Raw genomic sequence first — 19,004 nt, forward strand, 5'->3', positions numbered from 1 at the left:
CTGTAATTTTAAGATCATTTTCTGGCCTTTTTAATGTTTCAGTTAAGTTCTTCCTGTTATTTATATACTGATAAAGCAAGCTGTCCTTGAGCTATACCTAATTATAGCCTGCAGAAAATACTTGCTAGTAAGGTAAAACTGGATGGTGTTTGTATGAAGTTGTTAGTGTTAATTACCTGTGGGCGGCCTGAGACTTAATCTGTTTTTTACATCATTGCAAATGACAATGGGAACTGTCTCTGTCCTTTAATAATTTAGTAGGAAAATTGGCATTATTTATGAGTTAGTAAGGTACGAATGTCAGTAACACTCACTTTTACTGTATATTTTAAGGAATATCCACAGAACAACTTATATAGAGTGCCTCCCACTTACTCACCAATTTCCTCTCAAATGATGCACCATCCTCAGTCTGCCTTGTGGGGTTACAACATCATGGGACAGCCGCAGCAGCCTGGCTTCTTTGTGCAGAACCAGCCCCTCCCACCAGGTATGTGTAAGATTTGAATTCACAGAAATGGGGCTTTATTGTTTGATGTGTGACAAAAGTTGACTTCTTATAACCATGTTTTGTATCTAATTTTCTCTGAAGCAGGCTGTGTCTGCTGATGCCATTTATTTTATTCCTTAGTTAGCCTTTTTTTTTTTTAAGGGCTTTCTATTATCGCTTGTAGGTCTGTCTCTATTAAGCTATTAAACTTTTTTGGTAGATAAGCAAAAATGACCTACTGTGGTGATAATATAAGAAAGCTGTTAGAAGTTCAATGAGGAGTGAAGTAAGAGAGGGATGATTGAAAGGAACAAATTACCTCTGGGTTAATTCTTCTTTGATTCAAACCAAGAACCATGATGGCTAATTTGACATCTGCTAGGTGGAATAAATAAATCCATGGGCTCGCATTTTTTCAGCATTTGTGATATGTGCTTAATTTTCTGTAGGATTGTTTTGTTTCTTCCAGTTAATGTGTATACAGTTTAACGTAAGTATTTTACTTGCTCTAGGGGGCAGCAGTTTATGATGTTTTGAGAAATACTACTACATCCTTCTCAGATACTACGCAGGAGAAGTTTGGTTCCAGTTATAAGTGTTAAATATTTTTTCTGAACCTCCAAAACCAACTAGATCTGTATTTTAAGTATGTAAAAGTCTTCAGAATATACCAGACAGTGGCTAAAAAGCTTAAGGAAATACTGATTTTAAAAACTAATTTATAAGATCACCTTCTTAAGTCTGACATATAGGTACATGACTTTTATCAAATAGCATAGAGTGCATAAATTACTGCCATCTCATTATAAAATTGGCTTGACATAATAATCTGTTCATATCATACTTTTGATCTGAAAAGCAACTTTTGTTCATCAGTAATAGTCAAATGTTTTATGTGACATAGAACAGCAACAGCCCACAGCCTTTTTACTTTTCATTCTCATTTACAAGTGGTAGTCTTCAAAGTTATTTTGCCCATTTAATTTTTCAGGCCAGTAATCTGGTTTAATCCAGTTCACTGTCTGCCTTTACAGAGGTAAGTTTATCATCATTATTGTAGAGCTAACCAAATAGGAGCTGATGAATTAGCACTGATCTGTACCAACAATGCTCTTACAGAAGGCAGAGAACACATTTGTGTTTTGGGTGGTTTTTAGGTGGTTCCAGGCTGGATCCGACAGGCTCCTTTGTTCCAACTAATACGAAGCAAGCCCTGTCGAACATGCTGCAGCGGCGCTCTGGCACCATGATGCAGCCCCCCTCTATCCATGCAATCACGCCTCAACAGCAGTTGCTTCAGATGAAACTCCTGCAGCAAGAGCAGCAGCAGCAGCGGCTCCTCAGGCAGCAAGCACAGTCACGGTCTCTCCAACAGGTTTGTCCAAACCCATAAGTCTGAAGAGCAACACTGTGGTTTTGCCTTCTGTTGGGGCTGCTTGCCCTGTGTAGGCTTACGAAGTGGAAAGCCAGCTGATATTTACTATTGCAGTAATTGCCCAAATATTGATTAATCAGGGCCATCTGCTTTTAAACTTCATTTGCCCTTTGGTGTCTTAGTCCCTTCTATTTTTCCTGTGTTTCCTAAAATCAGGTTTTGCTTCTGCAACTTGATGATATTCTTGTTCCCTGTTGTGTCACAGAGGCTTTCATAGTAGAATTGCATGATGCTATGTACCACCAAGCTACAAGTCAGCAGCAGAGGCACAGCAATGCTCTTCACAATTAAAAATCCAGGAAGTCCAGCAGGAGCCATTTCCATACACGTGTGCATACAGACGCCCATGTTCTCTAGAAATAGCTGGTATTTCTTCTCCTAACATTTTTGCAGAGTACAGCTGCTGTGTGCCAAACCACACATGGCTATTGTGCAACACCCTTCAGAGCCTGAGCTAGTTTCAGAATATGGCTACAGACAGGCTGCTTTTGAATTGATGGCGTAAGAACAGAAAACTGGTTTTTGGATCCCAGATACCCAGCAATATGTGTATGGTGGTTGGTGGTAAAACCAATAACTTCTCGCCTTTATTTTAAAGTCCTTCTGTACCCATTCTTACCCTCACTGCAGTATGTGTTACATTGCCCTTAGGCTATCTTGCCTTCAGACTCTGTGATGTGCCCTCTTTGCTCAAAATAGTAAAAATTTTCAGCAAGTATCCTCATAATTTCTCCCACGCTGTCTCTGTTTTGTTAGAGCTCCCTCATTGTCCCTCTTGCAGTCTCTCTGCTATGATGTAGCCCTCTGTAGTGCTTAAATTGCTGATGGGCTACAATAGTTTTATATGGGGCTGTTCATAATTGTGAAACTAGGGTTTGCCTGTATGTGTGTTGTCTTCTACCTTAAAAAAAAGAAAAAAAAGGCAGCCCCCAGAAGCTCTGGATGTGTGTTTTATCATTTCAGTGGGACAGTGGATATTTGATCCCTCGCTGGTGTCCTGTAGGCACTATGAGGTACTAAGGATTAGGTACCCTAAATGTTAGGTATTGGGCTCTACAGTTGACCTTGTAGTATTTCTTACATTAGGCAATATCTCACTATTTTAGTGTTAGGTCCAACTGGCTTTCAATTACTATGATAGAATACAGGCTTAAATAAGAGCCTTGAGTAAACAGACGATGATCACTGCTTATGGCTAGGTGGATCAAAAAGCAATAATTGAACATCTAAAATAACACTATTCTCACATTTAAGAAATGCTGTTGTTTAACACTGTCACATTTAGAGGACAGAAGATGTTGCATTTCCCTTTTGGTTTCAAACAGGGACAGTATCTGAGGCATTGAGAACAGTGGTTAACTTCTCCTCCAAAGTGCTGCATAGACAGGTAGTCAGTAAGGAGAATAAACTTACCGTGAAGGCAAGAATCCATGCCTAAATAAGATTAATAAAGTGTCTGTGATGAGCTTTTTCATAAAATTTGGATCGAACATTTACAATGTAAAAGTTGCACGAAAATTCGACAGGGTAGGTTCAGATGTGTTATTTCAGCGAACCTACCACATGTGCTGGATGTTCTTCAGTCAGCGGTTCTGTATCAGCCGTGTTTTTATTTCAGCAGTAAGTCAGTATAAGATAAACTGATGTAAACCAAGTTAAACCAGAGCCATCCAAACACAGCCTTCGTTTCCTAATTACTTCCCCACAGTGGCATGCACAGCCAGGTCCTTTGTGGTATGCTGGGGAGTACCACAGATGGACGCATTGTTTTCTGTCTGGTTCTAGTATTTTGCCTTATTGGATATGTGGCAAGATTCATTCATCCTGATACTTGAAAGCTTTGACTGTAATGAAATGAATGAACAATTCACCAGGCCGTCCTGTTTGCTTCCTTGTTGTCCAAGCGTGTGCTGGCAACGCGGACATCAGAGAAACCCCTCCGAGGTCCCAGTGGCACTGGGGCTTTGCGTGCTCCCTGGCACCATGGGCTGCCCCACTGGGACACCTGCCTGCCTGCATGGTGCTCCTGTCAGAAACGTGTCCCTGCGGAGCTTGTGGTAGTTCTTCCTGCGGTCCTGGATTTAAAGCAGGAAATGCTGTGGCAGTGTACAAGCCTGAAGGTAGTGTTTGAAAATTTAAGAATAAGATGATTTGTAAGCATTGCTACCATGCGGTGTTTGTTGTTAGGTAGAGCTTAAATAGGGAAGGTTTCTTCTTTCGTTTTCATGTTTCTGCAGCTGCAGAATGAAATTACCTGCTCAGCTTGAAACCACTGGCAGTGGTGTGGGCAGTTCTGTAAAATCAGTCCAGAAGGACTCTGCTCTTCAGTGCTGTGCCATACGTGCTGTGCTCTTGAAAACGAATAGCTATGGTGCAAGGTCTTTAAGAACTATGACTTGTTAAAAAAAATGTGAGTATTATGTATAGAATTAATAGGCTCCTGTGGATGGCAAGGAGTCCTTTCCACGTTTAGAGTTTCTGTTCATAAATTTTATAAAAGTATGGAGGTTCATTAGCATAAAAACCACCTAAAAGGACCTTGTTAGCATCCCTAAATGCCAGCATTCTTTGAGTACATACAGGTGAGCTCTGTAAAGGTGCTGTACTGCTCCACTAACAATTTGAGCCTAATTGTGTATATTGTTTGTATTGTTTGCTATTTTCTTGCCTGTCCTTTTCCTTTAGGATGTCTGTAGCACTGCCGTATCCCTTCAGGATGGCTTTGACAACATAATGGTAACCACTCTGAGACCATGAACTTTTCTTCTCTTTATTATTTCTTTCGCACAAACATGCATTTCTTTCAACACACAGGCTGCACATTTTGCTTTTGATGAGAATGATACGCTTTGGCACTCCTCTCACCTAGGTAGCGCAGTGGTTGCATGTGGGAAGGCTGTGAATACACTTGTACACATAGAGTATTTTTTCTTACAAATATTTGCAATAACTGCATCATTGATTAATTTTTTTCCTCTTCTGTTGTGTTTCTTGCTGTGAAAGGTTAGAGTAGCTGCAAGGTATGTCCGATGCCATGTGCATCTAAGCATGGCTGGCGCGTTCCCATTCTGCCCTCGTCTCCCCGCTGGCAGCTGGGCCCGCTCCTCTCTGCTGCCATCCAGCGTGGCAGCTTCTGCCACGACGCGTGGTGGGCTAGCGGTGACTGCCGTGTCAGATGTGTGGTAAGGGATGGACCACACGTCCTTTTTGGCCAGTGCGTGCCACCAGTGCTTCCAAGGCAGCACTTGGAGCCGTTCCAGGTATGGGCCTGTTCCCGCTGCGGTGGGACGCAGTCGTGCCGCTCAGCTCAGGCAGTGAGGGTCAGCTCCCCTGCTCCACGTGAGCTGTAGTTTCCAAAATGCTTCTTGTCCTACATCAGCACGACAGTATACTGTCTGATGGTCTGTTCCTGAGCTATGGCACGATGTGCAGTTATTAGAATAACCATATTTTGTTACTTCCAAAACAAGTAATAGCTAACACTTACCTGTTAAATTATTAAGTTTCATAGAATTCAGTTGTTTCTGGAGAAAAACAATGATGGCATGAAGTTTCATTCCTAATATCTGTGTTGGAAAGCTTTCCAGATATTATTAATTAGAAAAGCTGTTTCAGAGTTAGCTTGCAGGACTTTCTTCCTGTCTTAGGGAAACTGCCATGTTGTTAAAAACACTAATTAGAAAGACAAAGCACAATGTGTTTTTAAAAAGGCTTTGCTGCTTACCCTGTTGTCCATATTTTATATATGTGCAGTCATTCCTGTTACTACTGGTAGCATGTCAGAACAGGGTATAGATCACCATATTTGCAGTTAATTAGGCACACCTAGATATGCAGCAAATATACAGTGAGGTCTCTCAAATCTATCATCATCTTCTTACCTACATAAGTGTTAGTGTTTCACTACCTGCTTTTGAAGTCAGATTTGGTCAGATTTTGGTCAAATCAGCCTACAGTGCCATGGCTGCTAGAATTGCCTTTGCCAGTCCCAGTGCCCCCCACCTAGGAAAGAGAATTCCTTCCAAATACACTGTGGTCACATACCTTAACAGGAAAAAGCAGTCAGTTTTGCTTCAATTTAAGGTGTAAGTAGAACAGAGTAGCAGTGTTTGTTACTGTAATGTTGCATCAGCATTGAATAAAAGTGTTTGGGTTTTTTCTCCTTTTTTTTGTTTTGCTTTTGTTTGACATGCATGCACAGTTCTGGCTTGCAGCAGTTGGCTCGCATGTTTGGTTAACTCTTTACTAAATTATGCCTGGAGGAAGAAGTCCCTTTGAATTTAGCAACATCTGCTGCTGCTCAGGAATGCAGAGCGCACTTTCACAACACGGGAGCTTGCTCGGTGGCCGTGTGCTGCCATGGAATAGATTGATCTGTCCCTGGCTAACAAACAGCTTCTTGCTTATGTTTCGCATTTGGTTTTATGTGTGGTGCTTGCCTGGCCTGGGCAGTGGTGCCTTCAGTACGGGTGTGCTGCTCTGGAGTCTCACACCCTGCCAGCTCCGCTGCTTTGTGTGCGCTTTAAATGGCAGGGAAGAGGTCAGTGGACAAAACTGGCTCGTGGCTCTCTGCCCACTGTGGATTGCTGGGATCATGCAGATGCTTATTTAGTATTTTCTTACAGAATTAGGGCCTAATCCAATTTCCATTGATACAACTTCCATTAACTTTGGAGGGACACTGTTTACATTGCATGGGCATGAGCAGACAAATTTTGTTCCTGGGCACACCAGGTTAGCTGTCACTGAGAGAAACAAAAGGATAGCACACGGAGCACCGCTCTACAGACCAGCTTCCACAGAACCCACAAGGTGGTTTGTATTACTGCGGGGAATAGCTTAAGGCACCAGTTTTTCTAGAAATCAGTTATGGTTTTACCAGATTTCACCTTTGGGTGAATTCAAGTTACTATCTTGTCATTGGAACCTTATGAAAAAGTTTCAGAAGCAATTTGCTTGGAGAAATTATTATTCTTTTTTTAATTTTCTTCTTTTGCCTCTGTTTAAAAAAAGAAAAATCTTGAGCACTTGAGTACCTTCCCCCTGTACTTGGCTGACATCTGGTTTGTGTGCATCCCGTCTGCAAGATGTACATTCTGTTCAGCGTTTCAGTTTCTCACCTATCAGGTGGCTGTTTTGAGAGCTCCCCATCTGATTTTGCAGATGCTCTTCCAGATAAATTTAATTTACCCTGACCTTTTGTCAGGACTGATAGATGTTACTCTGTTCACACCTCCTGTACTCCCTAATTTGTTTTTCAGAATTTTCCATGAGATACTGACTTGTTTTTAAAACAAATCCTTAGCATAGCTTCTGCCTCCTTAGTATAGCTTATCATATCAGAATGCCTTGCTGTCTTGTCTGTGCCTTAGCGACTCCTTTAGCGGTGGTCCCAGAGGCTGGCACAGAGCCTAGCTAGGTCAGTCTTTTCTTTTTGTTTTTTAAAGAAAGGAAGGTATGAAAAATGAGTGTGTGACAGCCCTGTGGCACCCTGTGGTAGCTTTGCCCCTGGTTTTGCATCTTGTCCTTGACCTCGTCTGTCTGCTGTCTACCCAAAGCGCAGGGCAGTTAATCCAGCCCCGGGTCACAGCGGTTCATGTCTCTTGGGGCTGGATCGGTTGAAGCTGGAACGCTTTCTCTCTACCATCCTGCTTCTCTGAGTGATTCCTGTTCATAAGAGGTAGCTCCGCTTGTTTCCCAGGTCTGTCAATGAGGATGCACATATTTTTAAACCCAATCCAAAATAATAGCTGAACTGCAGGACTGCCGGTTGTGGTTACAGACTTGTTAACGTTTGGTACAGTTACCGCTAAAGGGATGGGAGCAGATAAAGAAGGAGAGTCCCAATGGTGCTTCAGTATTTTATCCCATGTGAGATTTTCTTTTCCACCGGATAGCCCTGACTGTAACGTTGCTGCTTGCAGTGTGTTATCAAAGTCACTTTTAGCCTTAAATTCTAATACATCTGTGTAAGGATATTGTTATTAAAATGACAAAGGCTTTGTTGGAGGACTTGGATCTTTTTGTTTGGTTTTGTGGGAAACTGGGCAGCTACAGGGAAGGAGCATCCCTGCTTCCAGCTCATGTCTGCCACTGAGCTTTTTGGAGTGGAATGGTTTTCAAAATGATCAAGTGCAGCTGTGCAGCATTACAATTGCACAGAAAATACACAGACTTGATTGTATCCTTGGCAAATTCTCATTCGCCAGTTTTTTACAATCTTGTCCTGAAATTAAGTGTAACTTCCCCCCCCCCCCCCCTTTTCTGGTGCTTCAAAGCATACTAATGCGGTTATAGTTGAAATCTTTAAATGATTTGCCATTAATTGGGCAAAAATATTGAGGCAATTTGAAATGAACAAACTAGGCTGTCTGCTGATCACAAATACGGAGTGTGTTTCCAAGCTGTACTGGTTGGGAGCTGGAGATGCTTGTGTTACCCATTTATCATACTGGTATTTTGTATGTTGTCATAAAATTTGCAAATCAGCATTTTGCCTGCTTCATCTGGGGGAAAGCTAGTAATCAGGTAGCCTGAGAAAGATATCAACTGTGTAGTTATACTGGAGATTGTCATTCACTCTAAGCTCCCTGTATAATTTAATGTACTGTCCTCAAGACAGCTAGAATATTTTTTTTCCAGTCCTTTGCAAAGCCCCATTTTAAAGGGTGTCTGCAAGACCTCTGTTCAGTAAATGGCTGTTTCTTCACTGCTGCAGTGTTACAGTAGTGTCAGAAATAAAACAAAAGTCGATTCTTCCATCTCCTTATGAGTAAATACAGTTCAGCAGTTTGGCACTGAGCAATGGTGCTGTCTTGAAGGAAATGGTCAAGTCTCTCCATGACTCTTTAGGACACCGCTTCGTGGAGTTTGTGTCCAGAACTGGACTTGTTCAGGGTGTGGAGGCCATATCTGATGGGTGATGTGTCTTTCAGGGTCAGCCAATGGACCAAGCTGCTATTTTCACTCCGCAAGTTCGACCCCCGTCTCAGCTTCCACAGTACCCAGGGTTACAGCAAGCACAGGTACTGTGCTACTCCCGTGGAGCGTCTGCATAAAAATGCTTTTAAGGAGAACTCCTTTACCTCCCAGCCTGCTTTTCTGTGCTTGGGACTTGCCTCGTGTATGTTCCCTAGTGTGATGGCAAGGCCTCCTTCGAGGATGCTTGCAGTTTCCACATGCTGTAGCTCATAAATGTTTTTAACACGGACACTTCCATTTTTTCCTAATGCTGTTGCTGGTAAAGGCAAGGGTACTTCAGTGTTAAGCCTGAAATTTGGCCAATTTTTGGTGAGATAGTGATACCAGTAACTCGTTATTATGTCATGGTCATTCTGGTACTTGGGATTTTGTGAGGGGGAGGAGGGGGGGAACAAAAAAAAGGGAGAGGTGGAGCTGTGGAGCAGAGTCCCGCTCTTGCTCAGTGCCTCTCGGGGAAGGGTGGCACGGTGCAAGTTCCATCCTGCTGTGTGTGACCATGTTGCAGCTGCTTGAACCCGCAAACAGAAGTGGGGTACAGCCAGCGTGGGGGACTCACAGACCGGTGCGTGGGTACAGCACTGTGTCTCGCTGACTTGCCTCCGGTTATCCAGGCTTTGGCTCTTTGATAAAGGCCATCTCTTCCTGTTGTAGTGAAGCTAAGTTAAATCTGGGCCCAGTGAAATTACTCTCCTGTCGGTTTTCCCTGCAGAGCATGCCTCATGGATACACGATGTACAGCACTCAGATGCCTTTGCAGCAGCAGCAGCCTGGTGGCGTAGTGCTTTCCCCCAGCTACACCCCCCGAGCATACACAGCAGCTCATTCCAGCCCCACGCTGATGGAGAGGCTGCGGCAGATACAACAGCAGCCCAGCGGATATATTCAACAGCAGGCTGCTGCATACATCCAGCCTTTGACAGGCACTCAGCGGTGAGCCTCTGCAGTTCTTATAGCTGGTAACATTGCAGGATTTTAATGGCAACTTTGTTTAGAGGTCTAAAGCTTTATTTAAAATAAAGCGTATTAATCAAAATGAGGTTAGCGCTGGGTCTAATTAGCAATAAATATGTCTTTCTCTCCAATTTCCCTGTTTTTTCCCGAGTTTAATTTTTATTTTAAGTTGGTCTTGGCACATGTTGTAGCCCAGTTGTCCTCTGTGTTTGTAGAACATAAAAATTCATTTAAAGACGGCAGTTGGATCCTATTTCACTACACACGCAGACGTGGTACCATATTATGCAAACACATGTGTGGTATTAAACAATAAATATTCCAGGTTTACCAAAGAGTCTGTAGTCAAGAAAACACAAGACCTACTTGGTAGTTTAACTCTCAATAGACAAATGAATTTTGCTTAAGCCTGAATAGACTAAATTGACTTCAGTTTGGAAGTACAGCTGAGTTGCACTGCCTATGAGAAACAGGAAAATTTCATTGGTAAAGAAATGTCATGAAACAGAAGGCAAATGAAGCAGGAAAGAGATCCATAAAAGGGAGTGTTACAGAGTGAGCAGAGTGGAAAACTGGAGTTTCCAATGACAGTCTTAAATCAGATTTTTTTCCTAACAGTCTAGCATAATCCAACTAACAGTCCAGCTCTGCTCTTAGCTGAATCAGAAATTTTGCCACTTTTAATTTCCTCTTCAAATAGACATGTTTAGTAGAGTGACTCCCAAAAAACGCACTGTCCAGCTGTAGCTATGACGGAGTATCTGCGCAGTGCAGCGCTCTCCCTGTGTGCGGGCTGCAGATTCATTGAAACAGCACAGCAGTGTGTAGATGTCAGTCATTGCAAGGTGGTCTGGCCTTTCAGCAGAGCTTCAGTCCTGTCTCGCTGATCCCATGTAATTTATCCTGGAGTACCCCTGATGAGCTCTATTACCAAGTAGATGTATACTTCTTTCTCTGCTTCAGCTCTAATTTGATGAAATCAGTATTTCTGGAATTGTGAATGTTACCATATATTCTGCAATAACCACTGGTTCCTTAACTTTTAAATTCTTGCAAGCCTGGGTATCTTAAGAGTATGCTCAATTTTGGGTATGTTTGCACCTCTTCAAAAAGTTTGGCCTTGACTTGGTTGACAGCCTTGTACGAAAACCTACAGGGTGTCTTGCATTAGGAATAAATCTGCTAACCTGAATTGCCTTGTCTTTACTGAGTTTTAAACACCGAAGCTAAATTACAAACTAGCTAACATGTTTTCCCCATGTATATCTTTCTGCTTTGTCAACATTAATTTCTCCCATAACATCCTAAGAAAGTATTTCTTGCTTGGTGTGTTTTCTCAGTATTTTAGAAAGTAAAAAGTCTTTATAATCAGTTTTAAATTCATGGTAATGTAACTATGAGATGTTTTGGTCTGGAGAACATTTTAGTGCTTATGTGGAATTATTGCTTGAAATGTAGCAGCTCATCACTCTTCCTAATAAAGCAAGAGTTGAATGCTTGGATCCGCTCTTGTTTAGAGGAACACATTATTACCTACATCAGTTACTGGGCAATAGTATGGTACAGCTTCTATTATGGAATATTTTTCAAAGCATTGATATTTGGAAATATATTCTTCCTGTAAAACGTAAATGTCTTTTAAATCTATGCAAGTCTAATGTCGCAGCTTATAGTTGAGTACTCCTAGACTAACTTGTGCTCTGGCTATAAATGACGTACAATCCATTATTTTTTTTCCCCAATCAGTTTGAGCCATCAGCCTTTGCAGCCAAATTCACTAGTTGGAGGAGGACTGGACAGTGCATCGACCACAGGTCCTCATCCGACCCTAAACTCAGTACAGCTGCCTCCGGAGCCAATGAGACCGAGACAGCAGCAGATGCGGCAGCAGAGACTCTTCCAGGTGAGGGACTCGGCTGCACTAGAGGCCAGGGATGTTTCAGTGCAGGAAGGGAGCGTAAACGTCACCGTATCGGGTGATGGTGTTACACACTCGCTTGCACGTGTCTTCAAGTCTAAAGCAGCAGAGCCTGGTGCTATAAATCCGAACTGCTTTTACTCGAGTGCAATAATTAATTGTTTACATTTGGGACTTCGAAAAGAGAGCTTTGGACATACATGTAAAATTCAGTACTTTCATTTTTCAAGATTGTAGAATGCCTCTGGAGAAGGTAGATTTGAGAACAGCCTAGCTGAATGTGCTGAGACAAAAGCAGTGGTTGTGCTCTCCCCTATCTGCCCTTATAATGAATGTATACCGGAATTAAATCAAAGGGCTTGCTGCCTGTCTGGCCTGTTTCCTGTATTCTGATTTGATGATTTATTTTTAATTTGGAGGTAAGTATCAGTTTATCAGCTAAATATGTAGGGCTTTGCACAGGGGAAGTAAATAAGTAAATGACATTAAAAATCCTTCCCGTGGCCCTTTGATGGTTGAAAGTATTTTCATGTTTTCATTTTAATGCAATAGCTCTCTGTGCCAGTTCTTGTCGAATGATAATGTATTTTATCTAAATATTTTGATGGTGTAGTGAACTAAATATACCAGCTTTTGAGTATTTTTTTGTTTATTAACAATGCTCCTTGCCAGCCTTGGTGTGGCTGCTGATGAAAGTGGAGAGCTGTGAGGCTTATTTCCCCAGCAGGGCCTTCAGTAACCAATGCTGTAAGCGAGCCCAGCTCCTATGCTGGAAATCAGTCATGAAAAGCCACACTGCTTGGCTCGTAGTCATTCCCTGAGGCAGTGTGTGTCGTGTCGCTGTTGTTTCAATGCTCATCTTCTTTCAGTTGCAGCAGCAGCAGGGGCAGCAGCCAGGGCAGCAGCAGGCGCTTGGTCTCCAGCCCGTGCAACCGCAGCAGCCTTTGGTAAGCAGAGGCCACTGCCAGATATTCTGGGGCGGTGTGAGGGTAGCGACAGAGCGGGTTTTGTCCCTTACGCAGATGGGCAGCGTGGCAGCCTGGGGAGAGGGTTTGTGTAAGCTTTCTCGCGTCACCATCTGCCTGCTGGTGCTGCCGCCGTGGTGCCCGCAGTGCGGTACCTCCACTGCTCCGAGTGCTGTATGAGCATGTGCCCGGTGCTGGTGGCGACAGGCTCGTTTTGCCTGCGTCCTGAGCTGGCTGCCGGCTGTAGCTGCGGTAGCAGTGTATTAGCTGGGGCTCAACAGCTGGCTAGTGCATCCAGGTAGCTCCTGGCTGGCTCCGACTGTAGGCAGCGGAAAATTGCATCTGTCCGCAGAAGACTGTGTAACTGTGTCCATCTTGCCAAAATGTGGCAAGAGGCGGGTTATGCGTGCACTGAGGTGTTGCTGGAGGTGACCTCGCCTGCTGACCTCTGATGGGGAGGCAAGTGCAGCTTTGAACGCAGGCCTTGGCAAGGAGGGCTCGTGCACCACCCTGCTCAAGCCCCAGCGCCTCTGCAGCGGCGCATTTGAGTTTGCTGTTCAAAGATCCTCCTTCTAGGACTGGAGTGCGTGCTGCCTCCTGCGCTTTCATGGTTCATTCACCAGTTCAGTCAAAACTGATACCAAAGTTGGGCCAACAATGACAACATCGTTTTGGCTAAAAAAAGATACGCGTGTGTGTAGGAAAAGTTCAAATGCTTCATTTCAACACATCTTTTTGAAGTTGCACTTAGCAGTATTGATTTAAAACTAATGGTTAATATCCCAAAGAATGTAAATAACCACCCATAGCAGTTCTTTCGAGAATTACTTGGCGATGTAGTTAAAAAATGGGTACTGCTGCTTTTCTAATTCTGTACATCTCTTCCATCACCAGTAAAATGAGACTGTCCAGACGGCCTTAAATCTCTTTGTGTCAATTCAGAGGGGGAAAACAATGTGATGCTTTAAAGTCACCCTCAGTCTTACTCCTAGTGCAGCATAAATAAATGACTATTTTGAAAATCTGATATAGAACCAAGTGCTCTAAGCCCTGCTGAAAAGTCAGGGGTCTTTTTTTCTGGGGGTCTAAAGATGCCATTTAGTAGTCCCAGAGCAGCAGGCTGAGGTAAATTAACACCTTACTGCTGGAGTTTATTCCTGTTTATGCTTGCTGTGCTATGCATTTTTATGAGTGTTATCCTCATTAATATATCATAGTACTAACGAATAGCCCTTGCTAACTTTAAAAACTTAAACTTGATGAGAAATCTGTAGTTGCTGCTGATGCATATAAATTGGTGCATTTTTCTATCTTTGTAATATTTTGAAGTGAAAGCAGGATAACATATACAATTGAGGCTACTTGTGGAACTAGTTTTTGCTGTAACACTAAGAAAAGACTTCACTTGGAAATGTAAGGTGCTGATGGTTGGCATTTCTCCACGTTGCTGTGCTTGTGCTGTGTTTGTGCGAGCATCCGCGCTCCCTCCGCTCCCTCTGGCGTCAGCTGGGGACGCTGGCAGCTCCACCACTGCCAAAGTCCAGTCCCTGCCTGAAGTCGTGTCACAGGTGACTGTTAGTGACCTCGGGCCTTTGATTTTTAGGCTGTACTGCTAACAGGCTGGGGAAGAAATGGGTTTTATTGTTTGAAGATCCTTTTAAATTAAATCGTTGGTTGTAAAACAGAGCTGCATGAAGATAACTGTACAAACAAAATTACTTTTGAGACATTCCTGTATGCTGAATTGGAGCCTTTATAGTTTAATGAATGATTTTACCAAATCACTATCACTACCACGTAATTTTTATGGACACGTCCACTGAATTTACAATGTCATTATGCTTGTTTCCTGCGTTTGGGCAGTTTTTCCAGACATACATAAGGTAGAGGAGGATAACTATGAAAGTTTGCTGTAGAAAAATGGAGAAAATACAGTAATGCTGAAATTGCTAGCTTCTGAGTTTAAAAGCATTAATCAACGTGCTCTGATAGAGAAACTCGGAAGCAGCTTGTAAGTGCAAGAGTAAGGGTAAATGAAAGACGTTTATCTGATATCTATTGAAATACAGTTTTCATCCATTTTTTAGTTTTTCTGAGTAGTGTTTATATCATGAACAAACTGTGTGTGAGAGACTGTCACAGACACAGAGCACCTGTGGGGCTGCAGGCTCCTCTTCCAGCACTTAGCACAGCAGAAAGCTTTCTGTGTGTTGGTTTCGTGTCCCCAAGAAACCCTGGTGTGGTTAATGATTTTGACTAACCTCAGCATTTACTAAGGACTGTTAGCCAGAAGATTACACAATGTATTTTAAGTAAAGGATTTGGTTTCAGAAAGGGAAAAGATGCTGAAGTCTTGTAAAACACTGAAACTCCCTTCAGTAAGCAAAAGGTTTCACTGAAACAAAGCATGGGCGTTTTCTGTTAGCATGTATGATGTTATTAGAGTATTGAATAACTCCATTTTTATTCAGCACATCAGGTTTTCAAACTGGTCAGGTGTATTGTGTGTCCTTGTGCAGAAGCACAAAAAAATCACTTAATTAGAAGCACATGCATTTTCATCAAATCTAGTGAGAAGGAATGTTCCGGGGCTTAGGAAACAGATATAGAGAGCTTAGAGGCCCTGAGGATAAGACAGACAGTAAATGGTGAAGCCTTGGTTTGGTTTGTGCTTGCTAGCATAGCAGTACCTCATTCATCATGATATCCCTCCCAGGAGTAGGTAAGTATGAGGGAGTTGTGCCGTCAGCTCTCTGTCCTCGGGAGTCTGAGACAGCTCGTGCACAGACGTTTTTCTTTCATACGGGTGACGCGTTTTCCAAGGGAAGAAATGCTTCTTGTACATGCAGACCTCTGGCACCGGAGGTGTCCATCCCAACAGTACACACGCATACGGTCTGTGTCAGGTCTGTCTGTCGTAATTCAGTAGTGTGGTGTGCAATGTATTCAGTGCTCTGACACAGAGGTAGATGATCAATAAAAGTTGTTAAAAGAATGATTTTTTTTCTGAATGACAGCCAGAAGTGTGGAAAGCAAAGTGGTGCTTGTTGTCCTACCCATCCTTACTTGAAAAATAGACTTCATGGGTCAGCTAGCTAGGGAATAATGCATGCTGTCAGATGGACCAATTAAAGACTAAATTCTGCTTTGATGCAAGCATAAATAGGGTGCAAATTTGTGAAAGTGAATGCATTTACACCACGAGTACTTTCAAAGTGATTAAAGTAATGATTTAATTCATTAACAGCAGATTTATCTGGAAGCTTTTTGTGTCTAATCCCCTTGTGCTTAGTGCCATGGACTGGAAGAGCCTTGTCTCGACCGCTGTGGGCTTCGGGTGAGGATCAGAACGGTGATTATTTTGCTCCATGGAGGAGTTGGCCCAGTTGGCTGGGCACTGATCTGCCTGCCGTTCCACTGGAGCCAAGAATTGAGTGTGCAGCTATCACCCTGCAGCAGGTGTGCAGCGCAGTGAACAACCTGTGCTTTGTGCTTAGCCTTCTTTCTGTCTGAAGTGCCATTGCCCTGGGAAAAATACTTTCCTAGAAGCTTCTTTTGATTTATGCTTCAACTACATGTAAGTGTTTAAAAATGCTAAAAAGGCTGTTAATTTTGATTTGCAGTTTGGATTTGCCTTGTCTTTGAACAATGCAGACAGCAGAGCTGCTTAGAGTGACTTGCAAGATGAATACTGGCCTCCCCAGAGGTGGAAAAGACAGAGACTGACTCTGTCCCTTGTGTCTGGCTGGACACATGTGATACCTGTAACACAGCTGAGAATGTGTAAGATTTCAGGGAGTGAAGAGAACAAAAGTTCTGTAAGTTCTAAGTGTGCTCCATGTGTCCTTACTGTGCTGTTAAAATCCGGTCAGGACCCGCTGAGGAGGCACGCCTGCCCTCTGCTGTCCCCCTCCACCTGCTCTGCCAGCGCTGACGGGGCAGCACAAGCTCAACATTTCTGCAGTTACCTGACGTGGCACTTGTGCTGTGCGTATTTCTTTCATCTTGCATGTTTCTTTTGCAGTTTCCAAGGCAAGGCTTACAACAGACACAGCAGCAACAACAGACAGCGGCGCTGGTCAGGCAGCTCCAGAAGCAGCTCTCTAGTAAGCATGTGTGTGCATAGCTGTACATAAATATAGATGTATATTTGAATATGGAATTCTCTTTCTGGAGATGTTCTGCCTATTTAAATACTGCCATATATACATATAAGTAATTTTCCTACTGACAACTGGTTACCCAACCCAGTAGTGATGCAATACCAAAGTTCTGGTGCTAGTGTGTCCCACAGATTTCTGTTGGTCTCCAGAGAAGCCCGAGGCACCCACAGGACTGGAGCTGGTGGCCCAGTTACAGTTTGCTGTGTGTTTTCTCCCCTCACTTCTTTAGTCCTACCACAGGCAAAGTCCCTGAGGAAATCAGCACCTCTTGCGTGCGCTAGGTATATAAGGAAATGTATTGACTGTTGCTTGCTACCACTGCATGAAATACAGGTATTCTTCTGTATTTCTGTAGAGTACAGTCACGAGGCACAAACACTTCCCTTTGCTTTATCAACCAGGTAACCAGCCACAACAAGGAGTGAACCAGTACGGGCATCCTTCACACTTCTGAATCAGAGATCGAAGGGAGGCGTCATGTTATGTTTGCACTGAAGAACAGAACATTCAAAATTCAATGCACTAGTTATTGCTAGAAAGCAGTCTTTAATTTTCTTATTATTTCAATAATTATTTTTTGTGCTCCAGTTGATGTGAGTATGTAACAAGGTGGGTTTTTTGGGTTTGGGGATTTTTTTTTTTGCATTTAACTAGATTTAAATGTATGGACTTGTGGGCCTATTTGAAGAATGTTATTGCAGATTTTATGAATTTGGTGCTTTTTAGGTCCTGTTACTTTTAAAGGGGACAAAGAATGCTGGATTTATTTATTTGTGGGAAACACTTCTTTTGTTTTTTTATTCTTGTTTCTGTTTTTTGTTGGTTTGTGTTGTTTTTTTTTAAAGAACTGCACTGGACCAAACTACTGAACTGAAAGGCACTTCCGATTTTGGCATAAAAGTTAATTTGTTCATTAAAATGTTCACCTCTTTCTTTCTTGGTAGAATGAGCATCAATTTAAATTGTGTTTATTTGACTGCAATTTTCATATGCACTTTATAAAGTTCTTTGTTTAAAGTACCAATTTTCTCTTGCTCTTATTGTGGTAAGAAGGTGCTGAAGTGGGTTTATTGCTTGTATTAGAACTTCTTAAAGTTTATATTAAAAGCCACAATGTAATGTTAATAAACCTACTAGAAGTAGCAGTGTTTCATATTTGGTCTTTTTAATATAAAGCTCACTGGTGATCAATTCTAATGGAGTGCATGACACAGTAACAAGGATTGAACGGTCAAGGCGGGTTTTGCTCTGCTCGCGTAGGGAAATCTCCGGGTCCTGGTAGAGCCTCCCAGGAAACGAATCTCCATGTCTCACTTGATGCCTTCACTAACAGATCTCGTACCAGCTTTCACAAAGTGAGGGTGGAAAAGCCACTAAAGTCCTTTCTGTGGTTTCAGCGGTTCTGTAGCTGACAGCTTGTCATACTGAAGCTGCCTGAAGTGAGTTATTCCTGTTACCTGTGTCTGCTACCAATGTTGTATGGTAAGTATTTAAAATTCCGGGTTTGAGTCTTGATTGCTGGGTGAGTTTCAGTGGTGTAAGGCATTATGTATTATTGGCTGAGTGCAAAACCACAAGTAAATGATAAATCAAAATTGCCACAAACAAATCGTTATTATTCAAACCTGTAGAAATACATCATAATTTTGCTCGTATTAGAATTGAAAAAAACAGAATAAATTTATTACTATTTTATGTAATTTAGGAGTTAGTCTATATGTTTGGGGTTTTTTTTAAATCCATTAATTTTGAAAGTGGAACATGCAGGGCATTTAAAATATACATAGGAATGTTTTTCCGCTGTTTTGTATTAACTCAATTTGCTTAATTTACCATACAAAGAGTTTATAGGTGGTATCCTAGTCAGGTGTTCTGTGGGGAAGGGGGAAGACTGCACTGCGTAAGCTTCAGAGGACTTGGGAGGCAGTACAGCCAGCTAATGAAATAACACTCGCTACACGGAAATCTGTAGAAAAGTAGATTTTGATTGGCTTTTACAATAGTCAGGTAAGTCTTACTCATGTTAAAATTATTTCTGTTCAGGATTTTTTAAGGAGATTGACTGTTCTTCATAGTAGCTAAAGCTATGACAGATATTAAC

General features: G+C 42.4%; 1 protein-coding gene across 7 annotated transcripts in view; it reads left to right on the forward strand.

Moving 5' to 3' along the window:
- Window positions 1-18,045, forward strand: part of MED12L (mediator complex subunit 12L) — a 156,217-nt gene extending 138,172 nt beyond the window's left edge. For 3 of the 7 annotated variants that reach the window (XM_030027741.2, XM_030027742.2, XM_030027746.2), the window contains 9 exons: window positions 334-490; window positions 1,648-1,865; window positions 4,611-4,661; window positions 8,861-8,950; window positions 9,616-9,836; window positions 11,604-11,760; window positions 12,639-12,722; window positions 16,765-16,846; window positions 17,305-18,045. In XM_030027741.2, coding sequence (XP_029883601.1) covers window positions 334-490; window positions 1,648-1,865; window positions 4,611-4,661; window positions 8,861-8,950; window positions 9,616-9,836; window positions 11,604-11,760; window positions 12,639-12,722; window positions 16,765-16,846; window positions 17,305-17,357 — 1,113 coding nt within the window. In that variant the 3' untranslated portion in view covers window positions 17,358-18,045. The remainder of the gene's footprint in view (window positions 1-333; window positions 491-1,647; window positions 1,866-4,610; window positions 4,662-8,860; window positions 8,951-9,615; window positions 9,837-11,603; window positions 11,761-12,638; window positions 12,723-16,764; window positions 16,847-17,304) is intronic. The other 4 variants (XM_030027744.2, XM_030027747.2, XM_030027743.2 and 1 more) reach the window with 3 other exon arrangements.
- The last annotated feature ends 959 nt before the right edge of the window (window positions 18,046-19,004 follow it).

The sequence above is a fragment of the Aquila chrysaetos genome, chromosome 10 (genome assembly GCF_900496995.4).
Source record: "Aquila chrysaetos chrysaetos chromosome 10, bAquChr1.4, whole genome shotgun sequence".
Lineage (NCBI taxonomy): Eukaryota > Metazoa > Chordata > Aves > Accipitriformes > Accipitridae > Aquila > Aquila chrysaetos.